This window comes from Delphinus delphis, chromosome 19 (genome assembly GCF_949987515.2).
Source record: "Delphinus delphis chromosome 19, mDelDel1.2, whole genome shotgun sequence".
NCBI classification, from domain to species: domain Eukaryota; kingdom Metazoa; phylum Chordata; class Mammalia; order Artiodactyla; family Delphinidae; genus Delphinus; species Delphinus delphis.
The window spans coordinates 26,690,008-26,711,948 of record NC_082701.1 but is presented as its reverse complement, the minus strand read 5'-3'; the positions used below and the strand labels follow the sequence as shown (position 1 = coordinate 26,711,948).

General features: G+C 40.5%; 1 protein-coding gene and 1 pseudogene across 1 annotated transcript in view; one reads left to right on the top strand and one right to left on the bottom strand.

Annotated features, from left to right (window-relative positions):
* Nucleotides 1-21,941, bottom strand: part of ACACA (acetyl-CoA carboxylase alpha) — a 233,868-nt gene that overhangs the window by 193,363 nt on the left and 18,564 nt on the right. The window contains 2 exon segments of the mRNA XM_059997545.1: nt 15,593-15,845; nt 18,848-18,894. Coding sequence (XP_059853528.1) covers nt 15,593-15,819 — 227 coding nt within the window. The 5' untranslated portion in view covers nt 15,820-15,845; nt 18,848-18,894.
* Nucleotides 10,193-11,875, top strand: LOC132414729 (voltage-dependent anion-selective channel protein 2 pseudogene; annotated as a pseudogene).

Here is a 21,941-nt window from a genome sequence, read left to right as displayed (position 1 = left end):
ATATGTGGCTTCTTTCACTTAGCATAATGTTTTCAAAGTTGTAGCATGTATCCATACTTCATTTCTCTTTATGGCCAAATAATTTTCCACTGTATGGCCATACCACATTTTGTTTATCCATTTATCAGTTGATGGATACTGGGTTATTTCCACTTTATAGTTATTATGAATAATGTTGCTGTGGACATTCATGTACAAGTTTTTATGTGAACATATGCTTTCATTTCTTATGGGTATGTAACTAGGAATGGAATTGTTGGAACATATGGTAAATATTTAGTTTTATAAGAAATTTCCAAATTATTTTCCAGACTGGCTGTATCATTTACATTCCCACCAACTATGTACAAGTTTTCCAATTACTCCACATTCTTGCAAACATTTGGTGTTGTCACTAGTTTTTATTTTAGGCACTCTGACAGTTGTATAGTAATACTTACTGTCTTAATTTGCACTTCCCTAATAGCTAGTGATTTTAAACATCTCTTCACATCTTTATTTGCCATCTGTATATCCTCTTTGGTGACATTTGCTTCTTTTAAATTTCTCTCTCCTTACTGAGAATATTATTTATTGATACATTGTTGTCATACTTTTAAAAAATTCTTTAAACATGCTTTCTTTTGGTTCTTTGAATACATTTATGATACCTGATTTGAAGACTCTGTCTGCTAATCCAGCATCTAGACACTCAGAGACAGTCTATATTGACTTTTTTCCTAAATATGGGCTAACTTTCCTATTTCTTTTCACATCTCATTATTTTTTTGTTGAAAACTTAACATATTAAACAATTTATTGTATCAACTCTGGATTCTGATCTCTTTTACCCATGAAGATTGCTGTTGTTACTAATGCTTACTTGTTTGTTTTTCTTTCTTGGCTTAATAATTTGCCTGGGCTAAATCTGTGAAATCTCTCTCCCACAAAGCGTACAATCACTGATGCCTCAGCTCAATTTCTTCTTATCATGTGCTTTTATGTTTCAACCTCCTTCCTAAGGTGTTACCTCTATGTTTGCAAAACTTAAATGTCAGCCAGTGATTAGGCAGGGGTTATACCCAAACACCTGGGGCCAGTAAGGCTTTTGTACTCCGTTTATGTGTCTGTGTGTAAGGCAGAGTACCACATTTAAAGTTCAGGACATTTTCAAGTATGTCCTGGCTTTAACTTTCTGCTGAGCCCTGTCATGTCCACTCTGTGCACGCACGCAGGCTCAACCAGCAATATGCTCACCCCAACCACAAACACACCTCAGGCTAGTAGAGCGGTTGGCCCACCTCTCTCATCCCCTGCCAGATGGTCACTTCTACTGACAATGTCACTGGGGAGCATGGGCATCATCCACTACCCAAAAGGAGTATGCTCCCTTCAACTGCAGCATCAAAAACTCCAGCCCTTATGGCATACCCACAGAGGCAAAACCTCCATGCCAACCAAGCTGAGGGAAGGGAATGGGAAAAGTCCTGACAAGAACACCACAGACTCCTACTGTTCTTATTGAATTTCAGCAGTTTTTCAAATATAAACTTCTCTCAGACTGTTGTATGCCTTATAGTTGATTTTAAGGCTGAAATGGTTTTGTCAAGCTTCGTAGTTGCTTTTTGGGATTAAGGATTTGTTCACCTCCTCACTAAGTTATAGCTGGAAGTCCTGCCTGTTTTATCTACTTTTTGAGATGTAATTTCATACAATAAAGTGCAAAGTCTTAATTATACACTCAATTAATTTTACATATGTACATATGCACATAATCAACCACTCCATTAAGATACCGATTATTTCCACAGTCTCAGAAGGCTCCAGTGTGCTTCCTTTCCAGTCAATATCTTCCCCAATGTAAACACTATTCTGAACTCTATCACCATCAATCAGTTTTGCCTGTTTTTGAACTTCATATGTATAGTGCCGTACTGTATGTATTTGATCAATATTATGTCCATGAAATTCATCCATGTTGTGGCATAGCAGTAGTTTGTTCATTTTCATTGCATGTAGCATTCCATTGTGTGACTACTACATGATTTATTTATTCTATTGGTGGACATTCTGTTTTTTTATGAATTTTGACTGTACTTGAACTTGGTTTTTGATGGACAAATGCACTCATTTCTTTTGGGTAAATAGCAAGGAAAGGACTTGCTTGTTGACAGAGTATATGTATGTTTACAGCCGTAAAAGATACTGCCCAAATACTTTTCTAAAGTGGTTGTGCCTACGTTTATTCCCGTTAGCTATGTATGGGACTTCCATGTGTCGTACACCCTTGCTAACACTTGACATTGTCAGTCTTTTAATTTTGGCCTTTTTGGTTGGGATGGCAATTACTTCATAGTGATTTTTAATCTGCAAATCCCTGATGATCAATGATATTAAACAGCTTATTTTCATAAGCTTATTTGCCGTCCAGGCACCTTCTTTTGTGAAGTTCAAGTCTTTTCCTTATATTTCTATTGGGTTGAATGTCTTCAAAAGACATTGAAATATCTTTTTCTCATTGATTTATAGGATTCAGGATTCTGACAGTGAGATTAATTAATATTCCTCTTTCAGCAACTGAGAACAATTAGGCAAAAAACATCAAGGATACAGAAAAACAACACAATTGAAAAACTCAACTTAATTGACATGTATAGAATTTTATAACCAACAAATACAAAATACACATTCTTTGCAAGTGTTTATAAAACTTTACCAGAGAATTCCCTGGCAGTCCAGTGGTTAGGACTCAGCGTTTTCACTGCTGAGGGCTCAGGTTCGACCCCTGGTCAGGGAACTAAGATCCTGCAAGCCACACGGCGCAGCCAAAAAAATTCCAAAAAACGAAAACAAAACAAACCAATCAAAAAAAAACTGTACCAAAGTAGACCATATGCTAAGCCATAAAGTATAAACAAATTTCAAAAATTTGAAATTACATAGAGTATATCCTCTGAATACAATGGATTAAACTAAAAATCAATGACAAAGATAAGAATATGAGTACAGATACAAGTAAGCTTGAAATTAAGTGTCTGGAGGAAGAATTTCTGGTCTGATAGTTTCTATTTTCTCCATGAAATATGAGGCAAAGTTATGAACTGAAAGTGTGTCTAGAGGAGGCAGGGACTAGCAGAAAGGGAGACTGCTGGTTTAAGGACAATGGAAAAGAATGAAACTGTTGTTGTGGAAAAAAATGGAAGGCCAAATTTCCAGAAGAGAACTACAAAATAGGAGAAAGAACAAGAAGAATTTCACAGCACAGCCAGCATTTGAGAAGGACCTTAAAACGTGAGGACCCCAAAGTATGAAAGGAATTTCAACAGTCAGGAGAAGGGCATTCCAATAAGAAAACCTGAGAGAGCTTGGGGGAGGAGACAAAAGAGGGGTGGGGGGAGTAGTGGGAGGGGGAGGGGGAGGAGAGGGGTGGGAGAGGCAGCAGGTGAGCAGATCCTATAATGCCCTTAAGTAATTATTGTATTTTCTTCCTTGCCATCAACTTCTTAAGAGGTGAACTGTTGAAATTCCTGTTCTTTCACCATTTGTTCATTACTTTATCTCTTGCCATCTACTTAAAGCTGTTCACCTCAGGCTTCTCTGACCCTTAACTCCAGGACTTTTTCTCCATCTTTCATCTCTATTCACCACTTCATGTCACATCTTCTACCTTTAAATCATCTTTCCTCTGGTTTTCTTGGTTCTCCTTCTACCTCACCGATCATTTCCTGTCTCCTTTTTCCCCCTCCTTCCATCTGAAGGTAGACATTTCCTTAAGATACATTTCCCTCCTACCTATATACTCTTCCTCACAGTGATCAAATCTACTTGCACAACTTTAATTTCAATGCAACAAACATTTATTAAGCATATACTATATGCCAGGCATTGCTCTAAACTCTGAAAAAGTGATTCTCAGCTCAGGTTTCAGATCAGACTCACCTGGAGAGTAGCAGAATAACCAGAGACTGTAATTTAATCAGTCTGAGACAGGGCTCAGGAATAAAGCTCCGCAGATGATTCTGTTGTACAGCCAAACCTAAATACTGTTTTCCATCTTTTTTTAAAAAAAATAATAAACTTATTTATTTTTGGCTGCATTGGGTCTTCGTTGCTGTGCGCGGGCTTTCTCTAGTTGAGGCGAGCGAGGGCTACTCTTCATTGTGGTGCATGGGCTTCTCTTGTTGCGGAGCACGGGCTCCAGGTGCATGGGCTTCAGTAGTTGTGGCACACGGGCTTAGTTGCTCCATGGCATGTGGGATCTTCCCAGACCAGGGCTCGAACCTATGTCGCCTGCATTGGCAGGCGGATTCTTAACCACTGTGCCACCAGGGAAGTCCCCATGTTTTCCATCTTGTATATGTCTTAGTGTTAGTGACTGAAACCACCCACCCTGGCCAGGCAAGATAGTAGCCACTTGCAACAGGAGGTCCTGGTAAGGAACGCAGAACTAACAAGCTACCAGCAACTGGAAGAATTTGGGAAAGGTCAAAAGGAGAGAGGAGACGCCAGTCCGTATGTCCTACCAACCTCCCAGAATCCTTCCCGCTGGAATCCATCTTGGCTGAGTGATGCCCACACCACCAGGAAGGACCCTGAGTCAGAGTGATTGGCCAGAGACCACTGGAAACTAATCCAATTACCATAAAACCCGAGACTGCAAGCCACGTGGCAGAGCAGATCTCCTGGGTTCCCTTACCCTACTGCTCTCCGCCTGGGCACTCCTTCCCAATAAAGTCTCTTGCTTTGTCAGCACATGTGTCTCCTCGGACAATTCACTTCCAAGTGTTAAACAAGAGCCCACTCTCGGGCCCTGGCAGGGGTCCTTCTTCCTGCAACATTAGTATGACATACAAGACCCTTAACCATCTGAACTTTATCTCACCAGCCTCTTCTTCCACTGCTCTAACTACCCTGTCCCCCCTACATTCCAGTGATACTCCATGTCTTACAACTGCCTGAACATGCTGGATGTTTCCAGTCTGGCACCTTTACACATGTTGTCAACCTCACCATCTCTACCCTTCCTACTACACACACACCTATCTCTGTTAGCTTGTCTTGTCTGTTTTCTGTTCATCCTTCAAAACCCAGTTCAAACATCTCTGAGACATTAGTGGGCCCCTTACAGATCTCATTAAGCCCATCATAATGATTACAGCTGTTGTGAGTATTAGAAATAACATTAGCGGACTTCCCTGGTGGTGCAGTGGTTAAGAATCCACCTGCCAATGCAGGGGAACGGGTTCAAGCCCTGGTCCAGGAAGATCCCACGTGCCGCGGAGCAACAAAGCCTGTGCTGCACAACTACTGAGCTTGTGCTCTAGAGCCCGCGAGCCACAACTACTGAAGCCGCGTGCCTACAGACCGTGCTCTGAAACAAGAGAAGCCACCACAATAAGAAGCCTACACACCGCAACGAAGAGTAGCCCCCGCTCACCGCAGCTAGAGAAAGCCCTCATGCAGCAACGAACACCCAACACAGCCAAAAATAAATAAATAAATTTTTGAAATAATTTAAAAAAAAAAAAAGAAAGAAAGAACATGAGGACCCTGGCACAGTGTTTGGCTAGACACTAAAATATCCTATGGATAATGGGGACCCACTGAATAGTGCTGTGAGATGATCAGTTTACCTTAGAGAGATGACAATGGCCATGTGGTGCTTATACTGTAGGGGGAAAGAGACTGGAGAAGCGCTAAAATACTATTGCCATAATCCAAATAAGAACAAGAGCAATGGCAGTAACAATGGAAAGAAGGGGACGAATTCAAGAATTACTGGGGGATAGGATCAACAAGAATACGTAGGGCTTCCCTGGTGGCGCAGAGGTTAAAAATCCTCCTGCCAATGCAGGGGACACGGGTTTGAGCCCTGGTCCAGGAAGATCCTACATGCCGCGGAGCAACTAAGCCCGAGCACCACAACTACTGAGCCTGTGCTCTAGAGCCCACGAGCCACAACTACTGAGCCCACACGCCACAACCACTGAAGCCTGAGTGCCTAGAGCCTGTGCTCCGCAACAAGAGAAGCCACTGCAAATGAGAAGCCCATGGACCGCAACGAAGAGGAGCCCCTGCTCACCGCAACTAGAGAAAGCCCGTGCGCAGCAACAAAGAACCAACGCAGCCAAGAATGAATGAATAAATAAATAAATAAAAACAAAAAACAAGCCTATTCAAGCACCTAAGAGGGAAGGATCAGAAAAGAGAATTGGGAGATTATGTTCGTAGAACATAAGGAGTAGTTTCAACAGTTTTCTAAGAGTAGCTTAGAAGTAGCTTAGAGTTTTCTAAGAGTAGCTACAAGAAATGGTAAATGCAGAAACCCAACTGCGCTAGATTAAGAAGTGAATGGGACTACCAGTTGAAAGTGTGAGCATTTGTTTATTACTGTTCCCTACCAAAATCACAAAAATGACAATAAAATAGTAAAAGAGGTATAAAGATATAAGGACAAAGAGAATGGAAGAGACCCCCCCAACAGATTATAGATGTCAAAAAATTTTTTGGAAAATAAAAAGTAGATCATCAAGGAGTAATAAACTGCCTCAGAAACCAAAGAGCCCATAGTAGGGAAGGCCACTTAGAAACAAGCATAACCCTACTTTAGCACTCTGAAAAAGTCACGTTTATGAAAGATTTTTAAGGACATGAGAAAATATTGTTATGTGGGGGGAAAAAGCAGGAAACAGAGCTGTGTATTCATTACAACATCACCTATGTATATACTTTTTGACGAAATTTATCCTTAAGGGGTAAAAAACACTGAAAGGAAACATATCAAATATTAACAGCAGTTATTGCTGGATGGTCATATCTTGGATTGTTTTTTATTTCTTTCTTTATACTTTTTGGATTTCCAAATTTTCTCTAATAAGCGTACATCTCATAATTTTAAAAAAATCAAGTAGTAAAAGCAAACTTCACTTTTAAATTCATATTAACAGGAAAAACAGAGGGGGGAAATGTATGCATTACACTAGAAGTACCAAAAGGAATAAACACTTTCAAGCAACTGTCCTGAACATTAGAACATTTGTAATTTCATGCCTCCAATTAACTACGTTTGTAGAATAAACTCTGGAGACTATAATACACACACAGACAGAGACAGCTCCTGTTTTCTGAATGGAAAGAAGGAATGAGTGGGAGATAGAGACAGGAAACTATTGCCCTCAGCAAAAAAGTACCACGTTGCAGATCTCATAATGACCTTCTCTGTCTGCTCCACTTCTGAGGTACCATGGCAACTGGGAACCTCAGAATATCAAGGAAGAAGTATTGAGAGTAAAGAGTTTGGAGAGCTGCTGGGGGAAGGGGGGAAGCTCAGGGAAGCTAAATGGGAAATCCTAAGAAAGCCAAACATAAGAACACTCTTACAGGCCCATCCGCAAGCAAAGCCATAATATAAACTCAAAACTAGAGGCAGTTTCCTTATTCCCCATGTTACAGCTCGAGAGAGAAGAGCCAAAAGAGAGGAAGGGGAAATGAAGTTTCCTGCCCTCTCAATAATGGTTATTCTCAACATATAAATTATAATGTTGACAGTAAATGTTTGCTGTAATCAAAAGCCTTTCAGGGCTTCCCTGGTGGCGCAGTGGTTGAAAGTCCGCCTGCCGATGCAGGGGACACGGGTTCGTGCCCTGGTCCGGGAAGATCCCACATGCCGCAGAGCGGCTGGGCCCGTGAGCCATGGCCGCTGAGCCTGCGCGTCCGGAGCCTGTGCTCGGCAACGGGAGAGGCCACAACAGTGAGAGGCCCGCGTACCGCAAAAAAAAAAAAAAAAAGTTATTAAAAAAAAAAAGCCTTTCAGATCTAAATTCCCAAAAGCCCTAATATGAAAATTTACCTCACAAATGGACTCCTCCATAATAAATAATATATTATACCAGTATGGCACATTTTACTTTTCCAAGGGCTTTTGCAGCTATTTATTTTCACCTCCATCACTAGATTTAAATGAAATCACTTCAGACTCAGGAGTTTAAAAGTGAGAAACTAAAAAATAAAGAGAATCCTTGTTTCTTTCCAGGTCAAACACAAATATATACAGCTAAAACTAGAAAGCTCTTGTTCTTCATAGCTTTTGGTCAAATCATACAATATTTGATAATGGTCACTTTCATTATGATTGTAAAATCCACTAAAATATCATCATTAGTGCAACACCAAGTTGTTGTGCTACACATGCTATAACAATAAAAAGTGTGGAATGGTAAATTATCCTTTATTTTTCCTTCCATTTATCTCTATACCACCAAACTATCACTAGTAGCCATATACTTTCATGATTTGCTACCTTCCTTTTCAACGAGTCACTGTCACCAAAAAAAAAAGAGGGTACCGATAGATTAAGAAATTTAAGGGATATAATATACAACGTATGGTCCTGGATTTGATACCAGATTGGATGAAACAGGATTTTAGAGTCAACTGGAGAAACTTGAATATGGTGTACACATTAGATGAGATGAAAATTTATTGAAATATAAAAGTGGAAATTTTTGCCAAAAAAGAGACTGTAAAACAATGTATACAGGATGATCTCATCTCAGTAGCAAGAAATGCATATGCACCTATGCACAGAAAAGGATCCAGAAGACTATACAATAGGGTATTAGCAGGAGTTATCTCTGGGTGGTGGATATACAAGGCTTTATGTTTGCTTTCTACTATTTTGTTTTTAATTTTCCTTACTGCTTCTTTAATAAAGCATTATGTAAAAATATATTTTCAGTGACTTCCCTGGCAGTCCAGTGGTTAAGACTTTGCCTTCCAATGCAGGGGGTACAGGTTCAATCCCTGGTCCAGGAGCTAAGAGCCCAAATGCCTCACGGCCAAAAAACCAAAACACAAAACAGAAGCAATACTGTAACAAATTCAATAAAGACTTAAAAAAAAAAAGGTCCACATCAAAAAAAATAAAATTCTAAAAATATATATATATATTTTTTCTAACTTCTGTCCCTTTTAAATAAGGCTGACGTTTAATTAGAGAAAAATTGCTCAAAGAGGACACAACCTATCTATTACACCCAGGGTTCTTGTTTTAGTGTAGTGGCTGACAGTATGTGCTCTGATTGGGTAATTCCCTATCCATAAATTCCCCATCCATAAATTATGGGTAATAAGAGTATATTACTTGCCTTGTGGGTTTGCTGCAGTGGAGATTAAGTGTGACACTCCACATAAAGCACATCAGAGAGTTTGGCATATAGTAAAGCACTTGATAATGTTACCAATCATTACTATTATTTTCCTAATTAGTCACTGAGAAAACAGGACTGCTAATTCATACAGACAATGTGAAAAATAGGATAGGATGTAGCAGGAATAGGTCAGCTCTCTTACTATTCTTGTTCGCTATAACTTCCCTCTTGACCCAGTCAATGGGAATGGAAGCTGAGAACCACTCCCAGATTCTCTCAGATTCTAACTAAGGTTAGAATCACCTTATTTCTTATGGATGAAGCTCGGTACAGCTCTCTATGAAAATTTTTCTTTTTTCTTTTTTTTTTTGCGGTACGCGGGCCTCTCACTCTTGTGGCCTCTCCCGTTGCGGAGCACAGGCTCCGGACGCGCAGGCTCAGCGGCCATGGCTCACGGGCCCAGCCGCTCCGCGGCATGTGGGATCCTCCCAGACCGGGGCACGAACCGGTGTCTCCTGCATCGGCAGGCGGACTCTCAGCCACTGTGCCACCAGGGAAGCCCCTATATGAAATTTTTAATATGACCATGAAGTACGGTATCTAGGAGCTGATCCCAAATCCGGTATATTACCTGTCTGCATTCCATGACTGGCGTCACTGGAGAAACTTTAAAGATTATTTCTAATTAGAAAATGGCATCAAAACTCTCTAGTTATGGGCTATATATATAGATATATATATATGGGCTATATATATAGATATATATATCTATCTATCTATATATAGATATATAGATAGATAGATATATATACACACATATACACACACACTCACACACACACACACACACACACACACACACACCCCCCCCAGCATTTACAGATTGTTCTCAAATAAAGTCATTAACCAAACATGCTTGCTAAACATAAAATGTTAGCCCTTTGATATTTTGAGTATACATTTTTAAGAACTTTAAGAGAAAATTGAGATGGAGTTTCAAATACATGAATTATAGTACAAAAAAGATTTAAAGAAATCACAGTACCTTAAGAGGTAAAAGATCCAACTGTGAGGCTAACCTGTCTCCAACTGGACTTCAACCAGGAAATCAGCATGCTAGTTGACAAAACTGATTACTATCTTTGTTTGTTTGATAGTGTGATACTGTGGGGTAATCTGGATTTGCACAGCATTGTAAGTATGCAGAGCAATCTGACCTCAAGTGGCATCCCACAAGGAGCAGAGAAAATGTCAGCATCCATACAACTAGATGGCTCTATTATATGCCACCAAATCATACATTAGGTATCAAAATTGAGATGCTTACATTCAGTCTTTAATGGTTTTTCTCCTCAAATGTTCAATTAAATATTAATAATGAACTTCGCCCTCCAACCTTGGCAGCTGCAGCCCGACCCCGAGTGACCTGCCTCAGCCCCTTACCCCCAGGAGACCACGAGATCACCTTTACCCGAGGTCTACCGACAGAACTGCCCGAGGCCAATGTACCTTGGCAAAGCTGCCAGAGATATTTTCAACAAAGGATTTGGTTTTGGGCTGGTGAAACTAGATGTGAAAACAAAGTCATGCAGTGGGGTGGAATTCTCAACATCTGGTTAATCTAACACAGGCACTGGTAAAGTTACTGGGACCTTGGAGACCAAATAGAAATGGTGTGAGTATGGTCTGACTTTCACAGAAAAGTGGAACACTGATAACACTCTGGGAACAGGAATCGCTATTGAAGACCAGATTTGTCAAGGTTTGAAACTGACATCCGATACCACCTTTTCACCAAACACGGGAAAGAAAAGAGGTAAAATCAAGTCTTCTTACAAGAGGGAGTGTATAAACCTTGGTTGTGATGTTGGCTTTGATTTTGCTGGACCTGCAATCCACAGTCCAGCGGTCTTTGGTTATGAGGGCTGGCTTGCTGGGCACCAGATGACCTTTGACAGTGCCAAATCAAAGCTGACAAGGAATAATTTTGCAGTGGGCTACAGGACTGGGGACTTCCAGCTACACACTAACATCAATGATGGGACAGAATTTGGAGGGTCAATTTATCAGAAAGTATGTGAAGATGTTGACACTTCAGTAAACCCTGCTTGGAACCAACTGCAGTAGCTTTGGCACTGCAGGAACCAACTGCACTAGCTTTGGCATTGCAGCTAAATATCAGTTGGATCCCACTGCTTCCATTTCTGCAAAAGTCAACAACTCTAGTTTAACTGGAGTGTGTGCTACACTCAGACTCTGAGGCCTGGTGTGAAGCTTACACTGTCTGCTCTGGTAGATGGGAAGAGCATTAATGCTGGAGGCCACAAGCTTGGGCTTGCCCTGGAGTTGGAGGCTTAATCCAGCTGAGCGAAACCTCTGGGAATGGATATCAGAAGATTTGGCCTTATATATTTCCAGTGTGACCAGCCGGCTTTCCCTGCCCCCCAGAAGGTGATCAAAACAAAGGATGATCTAAACAAGAGCTGCATTTTAAATATTTAGAGAGTTACTTGTTAGCTGGTTTCTAGTTGAATTGGTTATCTATCTAGTTACCAATGCTGCAGTCGCGCAGTCACTTACACATTATTTAAATGTATTTAACTGTTAAATGCGCTACCCACCAATAATGAAATAAACCTTTATGAAAACTGAAAAAAAAAATAATAGTAAGGTTCAGAAACGTATCAACCTAGCTGATATACAGGTCACAAACCCTAGCCGATCATCTCTAAAAATAAAAAGCCAGGGCTTCCCTGGTGGCGCAGTGGTTGAGAGTCCGCCTGCCGATGCAGGGGACACGGGTTCGTGCCCCGGTCCGGAAAGATCCCACATGCCGCGGAGCGGCTGGGCCCGTGAGCCATGGCCGCTGAGCCTGCGCGTCCGGGGCCTGTGCTCCGCAATGGGAGAGGCCACAACAGTGAGAGGCCCGCGTACCGCAAAAAAAAAAAAAAAAGCCAAAGCACAGTCATCTACAATGATGCCTATATATTCCCACCAAGCTACAACTACTTTCTTAGGGTATTATTTTCAAATGTCTGGGTCATAAAGCTTAGAGAGTGATTAATCCAATCTTACCCTGGCACTCTAGAGAACATGTGATGCAAGTCATCTCCAATTCTGGAAAAGTCTGTTTTCTTTTTCTGCCTATTCATCCATCACACCCACTTGACTTCTCATTTAGCACTTAAAACAAAGCCCCAACTTGAGACAGGGGCCCACTCTCATCCTATACTATGGCAATTACTTCACTTGGTTTTAGATGATCTCCAGTTAGCATCTTTTAAGAATGTACCTGCCTTTTTAATCTGTATCACCTGTGAAGGATTAAGACTATTCATTCTGGGAGCTAATCCTAAACTCAGCCAGTCTCTATTTAATTTGGGTTCAAAGGGCGAAAAGGAGTATCTGAATCAATATCATCATTTTCACAGATGAGGAATATGAGTCCAAAGAGGTAACATGAATTGTCTGTGGTCACCTACTTAATTGGTGGCAAATGTCAGAAGAGTCCTTTCTAATATATAAAATGAATCTGGAACAATTTAAATTACCCCCCAAGGACATCATATCCACAAGTGACTTAATGAATGAATCAATGGGGACTTCCCTGGTGGTGCAGTGGTTAAGAATTCACCTGCCATAGGGAGGATAGGAGGGAGGGAGACGCAAGAGGGAAGAGATATGGGAACATATGTATATGTATAACTGATTCACTTTGTTATAAAGCAGAAACTAACACACCATTGTAAAGCAATTATACCCCAATAAAGATGTTAAAAAAAAAAAGAATCCACCTGCCAATGCAGGGGACACAGGTTCGATCCCAGGTCTGGGAAGATCCCACATGCTGCAGAGCAACAAAGCCCGTGCACCACAACTACTGAGCCTACGCTCTAGAGCCTGCGAGCCACAACTACTGAGTCCATGCGCCGCAACTACTGAAGCTCGCACGCTCTAGGGCTGGCGTGCCGCAACTACTGAGCCCATGTGCTGCAACTAACTGAAGCCCGGGGGCCTAGAGCCCGTGCTCCACAAAAAGAGAAGCCAACACAATGAGAAGCCCACGCGCCACAACAAAGAGTAGCTCCTGCTCGCCACAACTAGAGTAAGCCCGTGCGCAGCAACGAAGACCCAATGCAGCCAAAAAAAAAAAAAAAGTGATGGAAGTTTAAAAAAAAAGAAATGAATCAATGGAGAACCTTTGTTCTATTTTGGAACATTAGCTATCTGAGAAGCAAGTAGAAACTGGCACTGTCTCCTTCCCAGGCTGCTGATCACACTTCAATCCGTGGTTCCTCCACAAGCTACAGGCATGAGTTTTGCAACAGAAGGGCATGCAAAGAAATTCTCAAGTGCTCATACCACTGACCCCATAGACTTTGCAATAAGAGCCATCAACTTTGGGAACGATTTGGCAACTATAAACTGCCTTGTAATATCATCAGCTGAATTTCTTATAATGGTATTTATCTCACAATTGCCAAACTCACAATTTCATAATCCAATGAATGGATATTCTGCTTCACTTGGCCTCAAATTGGACAAATTTCTCAAGTGCTGTGTGGCTTTAAGGATTTAGATTTCACCCAGTCTTTCTCAACAGGGGCACCATGACATTGTGAGAACAATTCTCCATTGTGTGTGATTATCCAGTACATTGCAGAAGGTTTAGAATCTTTGGTCCTTGGCCTCAATGCAAGTAATCCCACCAGTCACAACCCCCACTCATTTACAAATGACCTCAGGGATACCGCCCCCAGTATTAGCCTTCAGGCCAACCATTAAGTGAACTATTAAGTAAGAAAAAATGTTTACATAAAGATAAAAACCTGACCTCTTTTCCCTGCTACTAAATACTGACTTCTATTCCTCTTTTTAGCCCAGAGATTAGATATAATACTTTATTCACTAACTCCTAAACACCAACTTTGTCTGCACTAGTTATATAATTAAGACACTTAGTATGGTCAGGGAAATAGGGGAGAAAAGTTACTTCAATGGAATCTGGGCATCTAACTTTGAATTCCAGTCTTCCAGCTATTTACCTTTAGGCAAGTTATTTTCCCTCTTTAGACCTCAGTTTTCTCATCTATTTAAATAAAAAGCATTAGGCTAAATTATCTCACTGGTTCATTGCAGTTCTAGGAAAAGTAAAACATAAATAACTTGCTTAACTCTTTTCTTTCAACCTCCACGTAGCCAAACAGGGGTGACCACTGACACTCACTACTTCATGTTTCAGAAGCAAGGACCCCAAATCCCCAGGGATAACCATAGGCAGGACGGTTGCATTCAGCCAGACCCAGTACAGGATTTTACTACAGAATCTGTATCTTGGGTGTATAAAAAGGAGCTGGATTATTTTATGATCCATTAATTATAGAAGCACCAAGATAATCACAGCAGCGATAGTCACCCTAATTTATGTTTATCTAGGCTAACCAATAATCTCAACCCTGGCTGTATATTACACTCACTCAAATAGCTTTAAAAAAAATGCCCCAGCTCCAAGCCAGGCCAGTATCACCTGAATCAGAATTTCTGGGGATGGGGCTCATTTCTTAAGGTCCTCCAAGCGATTCTGATGTACAGTAAAAACCAAGAACCACTAATTCAGACTTTTCAATCCAAGAAATGCAAAGCAAATGACCAAAAGTTCACACACTGGTTGTTCAATCAAACATCAATAAATAAGAATAATCTAGTGTTACTATTTACTGACATTCTCAATTACATGTAGAGAATCGTGTTTCTAGAGAAAAAGGAGAGCTCTACAACAACCCCTTGTTCCTCAATAAAGTCTGGCCCTGCCAGAATTAGAATATAACTTTCTGACATGATAAAGCAGTTCAAAGAAAGATTACTACAAATTTGCCCACCCCTGCAAAAGTCCTATCAATCTTCAGACAGTTATAACAGTGTTAGTCAAAGTAGTACGGAGACTGAAATTCCTCACTCTTACTTGCTAGGTCTCACTAAAAGACCTAGCATGTAGGAGGAACGGGAGAAAATTTAGAGGAACATTTAGGAAAAGACACTTTCAAAACCTGCACTCCAGGCAAAATACATCATTTCCCACTTATCAAAAAATCCAATGAAAAAAAACAAAAAAAAACCAAGGGGGCTTCCCTGGTGGCGCAGTGGTTGAGAGTCCGCCTGCCGATGCAGGGGACACGGGTTTGTGTCCCGGTCCAGGAGGATCCCACATGCCGCGGAGCGGCTGGGCCCGTGGGCCATGGCCGCTGAGCTTGCGCGTCCAGAGCCTGTGCTCCGCAACGGGAGAGGCCACAACAGTGAGAGGACCGCGTACCGCAAAAAAAAAAAAAAAAAAAAAAAAGAAGTCCAATGATACAGAAAAAGGTGAAAAAATCTTGGCTCAAATTATTCTTGCTCTTTTCAGAACAAGATCAATGAAACCAACAGGACAGATTAAATAAGTAAAACATTAAACTTCTCTGACTTACCTCATGTGTAAGGCCAAGCCATCCTGTAGGCTAGAGATCCCCAAGTCAGAGAGCGTATCTGAGCAGACAGAGGCTGGTGACAGAGAGCCCTCCTTCTCCTCCAGTAGGTCCAGCTTCACCAGGTTGCTAATCTCATCCTCTGAGTTATCTTCAGACACGGAACCAATTATGAATCGGGAGTGCTGGTTGAGCTCCACAGGTTTGGCCAAGGAAGAAGGTTCATCCATTATTCCTTCAAAATGATCTCTCAGAGCTATGGAGAAGATGAAGGGTAAGTGAGAAAAGCAGGTTATGGATAATAACCTGTATCTGAGGAAAGTCACAGGTTAGACCTAGTACACCACAGCTGGCACTTGGAAGCAAGGCAGAATTTGAGAACTAGTTTACTTGGCTATTCTTTTTCAAGGCCTTTGCTTTCTAAAAGAAAAGAAAATCCAGATCATGGGAACTACGCCTAAAAAATTAAAATCAGTTCCCTTTTCCTCAAAGAACGTTCTCTCTAAAAACTATAAGCCATTCCCAATATCTATCAATTTGGTGAAGTCCAAGAGATAATAACGATCAGTGGAGAAATCTCTGTAGTAGGTGAAAGTTGCTGGTTGTGATACTGCGATTTCAGTTGTTAGCACTGGGGAGAATGCAGGGTAAGGGTTTGGGGAGAGCGGTGGTCATTTGAAACTTGGTGTTACATAACTATCATCTGGTTCCAAACACTATACTATGAGAGGCTATGAATTTTACATAAGTGTATATACATACAAATATACACACATGAAGTACATTTACATATGTACATACATATATAAGGCAAACTAAATGCGTGTATACACATACTACACACATACACAGCTTGCTTTAAAACAAACTCCAGATGAGTATTTTTTAATTAAAAAAAATCTTTACTTGTCCCCATGAGTTTTTTCTTAAATCACATGTTAAAAATTCACCCCAGGGATTTTGCTGGTGGCACAGTGGTTAAGACTCCGTGCTCCCAGTGCAGGGGGCACGGGTTCGATCCCTGGTCAGGGAACTAGATCCCACACACATGCCACAACTAAGAGTTTGCATGCCACACCTAAGGAGCACATGTGCTGCAACTAAGGAGCTGGCAAACCAAAACTAAGGAGCCCATGGGCCGCAACTAAGACCTGGCATAACCAGGTTAATTAATTAATTATTTTTTTAAAAACTTAAAACAAAAAAATTCACCCCAAAATGTCTGTTTTGGACTCTAATATGCTGATTGCTGACATTGATAGGGAGAAAGTGAATCTACTATCAAATTTTAAATTTATAATTAAAATTATGGAGGTGTTATCTCAATTAAGTACAAGTTTTCTAGATACAGGGCCTTACTAGTCAGGATTAGATGTTGCCAACCGCTAGCAAACTAATTAACAAAGACCAAAACATAGTTCAAAGCTCACAACAACAATAAAAACCCAAACTAAATGAAACAATATTTATTCTGTCGTTTCAAAAATGCTATTTAAAAGTCAAAACTACACATCAAATTAGTATTAAACAGCTTGTAGCCTGACCAACGATTTTAATTCAGAGTAATGATTCCCAGTCCTGATATTGAGGTGCCTTCAGAGAAGGTTATAAATAAATAATAAACTTATTATTAATAATTGTATATGCTGTAAACCACTTTGATGTATAAAAGTAAACAGTAATGTCCTTTGACATTAGATAATAAAACATCAAGATTTTAAAATATTTGAGAATCATCACTAAATGTGTTATAAACGACACATGCACCATAATTTCGGTGTAATTTATGAATCAGAGCTTATGCGTTTACAAAAACACAACAGAATCTGTAAACCCTAGAGCAGTGGCTCGCAAAGTATGGTTGCCCGACCACAGCAGCAGCCACAGCAACCGCATGACCTGGGCTCTACCACAGACTAGCGAACTGTACTGGAACCTACAGGTTGGGGCACAGTAATCTATATTTTAACAAGTCCTGAAATTTGAGAACCACTGTGCTAGAAGAGTAAAACAGTAATAACAAATTGCCAGGAATGCTAAAAATACCCATAGACATTTCCTAAAAGCCAATTGGAGATTCCTTAGGCTAACTTTCATTTTTAAAACCAGAATCAAATATAAAAGTATCATGTGAAAGGAAAAAATTGACGTCTAAATTCATCATACAGGGGACTTTCCTGGCGGTCCAGTGGTTAAGACTCCACGCTTCCACTGCAGGGTCGGGGGGCCCCGGTTTGATCTCTGGTAGGGCAACTAAGATTCCGCATGCCGCACGGTGTGGCCAAAAAAATAAATTAAATTAAATAAATAAATTCACTATACATTTCTCCCTTGGAATATTAGGTTTTTTAAAAAAATTTTCTTTAATGTCTCCAAATTTTATAAAGAGGCTCATTTCCAGAACCTTCAAAAAAACCAAATCATTAAAAAGAGAAAAAAAGGATGGAAGGAAAAAAGGGAGAGGAGGAGGTAGGGAGGGAAAAGTTCTAACAGATTTACCACTCTGAAGAACACCAAAAAGTACAGCAGTGAAAAGGCTACTGCTTTCTCATTTTAGAGCAGTGAATAATCAAGCTTAAAAATAATAGATTAAAAAAAATTTTTCCAAATTTCATCTCAACTAACAGAAAATAATAGCTGCCTTCTTCACAAGAGAAATAAGGCACTCAGGGACAGATTCTAGTTTATAGTCTAAGCAAAATTAGATAACTACACGAAAAAATAGAACTCACTGAGAAAGGAGCAATTCTCCTTACTTCCATGAGAAAAGAAAAAGGATTAACGAATAAATGAAAGGTTCCATAAGGTCAACTTCAAATTTTTCTTTCCTAGCCAAGAAGAACATGAAGGAACCTATAGGTTCCAGAGACTGAAAGCAGCAAAGTGGCAACAGCTAAAGAGCCTGTCCACCAACCGGCAGCTCCACTGAGTGGTATTCCCAGGCACAAGCCTACAAACCACAGAAAAGAGAGGTCGTGTATGGAAAATCACTGAGAAGCTGTCCAGACACTCTAGAAGCTACTCCACAGCCCGTCCCATTTCCACTGATTCCAGGCCTGAACTGAAGAGAAAAGGTGGTGGATTACTACCACTGTCAGTCTCAACCACTTCAGGTAACCCACCTCCCACCTCCAGTCTGCCTATATTTTTTTGCGGAAGGCAACTTTTAACATAAAAGCCTACAGTTTTATATTTTAGCACGTGAACATAAAATTTTTATCACACTGTAAACATGAAGAAGCATTATTTGTAACTGACCTCTTAAAATTCTTATTGTCTGAGCAGATATCCACCTCCAAAAAGAACTAAAGAGAGAAAGAGAGAGATTTGAAATGTCTTTTTTTAAGAAACCCAAATTTTATCAATTCCCGTTTTGCTCATCACAGTACAAAACTAGTCAAAGTATCATTTCTATGTCAAATATACTATTTAACTTGAAGTATAAAGTTCAGTTGCTTAACTATTGGTTTAAATCTGTAAATCAAAAGCATTACACATTCAAAGACTTTACTATTCATGAAAAGTATTAAACAATAATCCAAGCTTACCATTTCACAAGGTGCCTTTTCCAATTGTATACTTTGATGGACACATTCTGACCCTATGATTTCCAATATTTCATCAAAAAGTAGGCAGTGGGGAGAAGAGAACCACAAGATTCTCAACAACTCAGTCAGGCTCTAATTATGTTTCCAAATGTTTATACCCACCCACAAAGGTTGGGAGCCAAGGAGAGGACAGGTCTCTCATTATTAAGTCCCTAAACTCTAAGGAACCAAAGAATCTCTAGCTACTTCCCAAATCCTGGTTTTCCTTCTATGCCCAACAATTATAATGTATTTGGGGTAGAGTTTCTCTACTTTGACTACGTATAACAATTACCTGTGGAGCTTTTTAAAAACACATGAATGGATAAAGAAGATGTGGTGTATACATACAATGGAATACTATTCAGCCATTAAAAACAGAATGAAATTTCACCATTTGCAACAACATGGATGGATTTGGAAGGTATTATGCTTAGTGAAATAAGTCAGACAGAGAAAGACAAATACTGTATGATATCACTTATATGCGGAATCTAAAAAATACAACAAACTAGTGAATATAACAAAAAAGAAGCAGACTCACAGATAGCAAGAAGAAACTACTGCTTACCAGTGGGGAGAGGGAAGGGGGAAGGGCAATAATGGGGTAGGGGATTAAGAGGTACAAACTGTTATGTATAAAATAAGCTACAAGGATATATTGTACAACACAGGAAATATAGCCAATATATATACTTTTTACTTTATTTTTTGGCTGCGTTGGGTCTTTGTTGCTGTGCGCGTGCTTTCTCTAGTTGTGGCGAGCGGGGTCTACTCTTTGTTGCGGTGTGCAGGCTTCTCATTGCAGTGGCTTCTCTTTGTTGCGGAGCACAGGCTCTAGGCATGCGGGCTGCAGTAGTTGTGGCTCACGGGCTCTAGAACGCAGGCTCAGTAGTTGTGGCCCACGGGCTTAGTTGCTCCGCGGCATGTGGGATCTTCCCGGACCAGGGCTCAAACCCATGTTCCCTACATTGGCAGGCGGATTCTTAACCACTGCGCCACCAAGGAAGTCCCTAGCCAATATTTTATAGTAACTATAAATGGAGTATAACCTTTAAAAATTGTAAATCACTATGTTGTACACCTGTAACATACAATACTGTACACCAACTATACTTCAATTAAAAAAATTATTTAAAAAAAATGTCTAAACTCCATTCCAGATCTTCTGAATCAGAATCCCTGTTTGGGGGCTTCCCTGGTGGCGCAGTGGTTAAGAATCTGCCTGCCAATGCAGGGAACACGAGTTTGAGCCCTGGTCCGGGAAGCTCCCACATGCCGCGGAGCAACTAAGCCCGTGCACCACAACTACTGAGTCTTGTGCTCTAGAGCTCACGAATCACAACTACTGAGCCCACACGCCTGGAGCCTGTGCTCCACAACAAGAGAAGCCACCCCAATGAGAAGCCCGCACACCGCGTTGAAGAGTAGTTCCCGCTCACCGCAACTAGAGAAAGCCCACACACAGCAACGAAGAACCAATGCAGCCAAAAAAAAAAAAAAAAAAAACAGAATCCCTGCTGGAGACCCAGATATTTGAATATTAAGTTCCACAACTGATTGAACCTCTTTACATCCAGGCTTGAAAACCACTGGTCTAGGGTGGAGAAGAAAAAAGAAGGAAAGAACTTCTTTACACTGATAGGGAAATCCAGAACTTCTAAGAGAGGACCCCAAATGACAAGCAACAAGACTGGGGACAGTGCAGGCATGCCAACTGGCAAATTAGGATGTAACCAATTGTGTAGTCTGAGCTAATACTATTCCCTACAATTGTGGTAGAGAAGGGAGTGAGAAGAGGAAGGGAAAAGTATGTAGTTTGGATGGGATGTAACAAAAGGTGTCAGGGGAGCTGGAGTCAAAACCTAGGACCAAGATCACACTCTGACTCTGACACGTTACTGGCAGTGCACACTTGAACGAGTCACTTACCATCTCTGAGTCACCTCATCTGTAAAAATAAAAAGAGGTCATATGTACCTCATGGGACTGCTGTGAGGTCTGAGAGTACAGGAAAGGGTTTTACAAGCACTAAACCAGTGTTTTTCAAACTACGGGTTACCAATAATCAGAATACTAAGAAATTAAGTTAATGGGTTACAACCAACATTTTAAAAATTAAATATTCAATAGAATAGAAAATGTTAAGAGTTCACCATACTTCATAAGGATAAATACTGCTTTGTAAAATTTTGTATCAGTTATATATATATGTCATGACATTAATGTCATCTTATTGTGTCCAAAAAGTTAAGTAATTTTTAAAAATTTTTATTGGAGTATAGTTGATTTACAATGTTGTGCTAGTTTCAGGTGTACAGCAAAGTGAATCAGTTATACACATACCAAAAAGTTGTCTTTTGTGTGTGTTGTGTGTGTGTGTGTGTGTGTGTGTGTGTGTGTATTTGGGTTTTTTTTGGTTGTTCCATGCAGCATGCAGGATCTTAGTTCCCCAACCAGAGATGGAACCCATGTCCCCCTGCATTGGGAGCTCGGAGTCTTAACCACTGGACTGCCAGGGAAGTCCCAAAAAGTTAAGTCTTAAAGCCACAATTAATCCTCACTCTTCTGCCCACCCCCCTACTTTATGCCCTCAAACAAGCACAGTGAGTTAAGTACCTAAACCAATGGCTCTTAAATTTTCTTAAGTCAAGACACTACTAGAAATCTAATAAAAGCTATGGACCCTGTCCTGACAAAAATGTACCCTCACAAACATTTTGCTTGCATACAAGTTTGGTATCCCTAAAGCCTTGCCATGAATT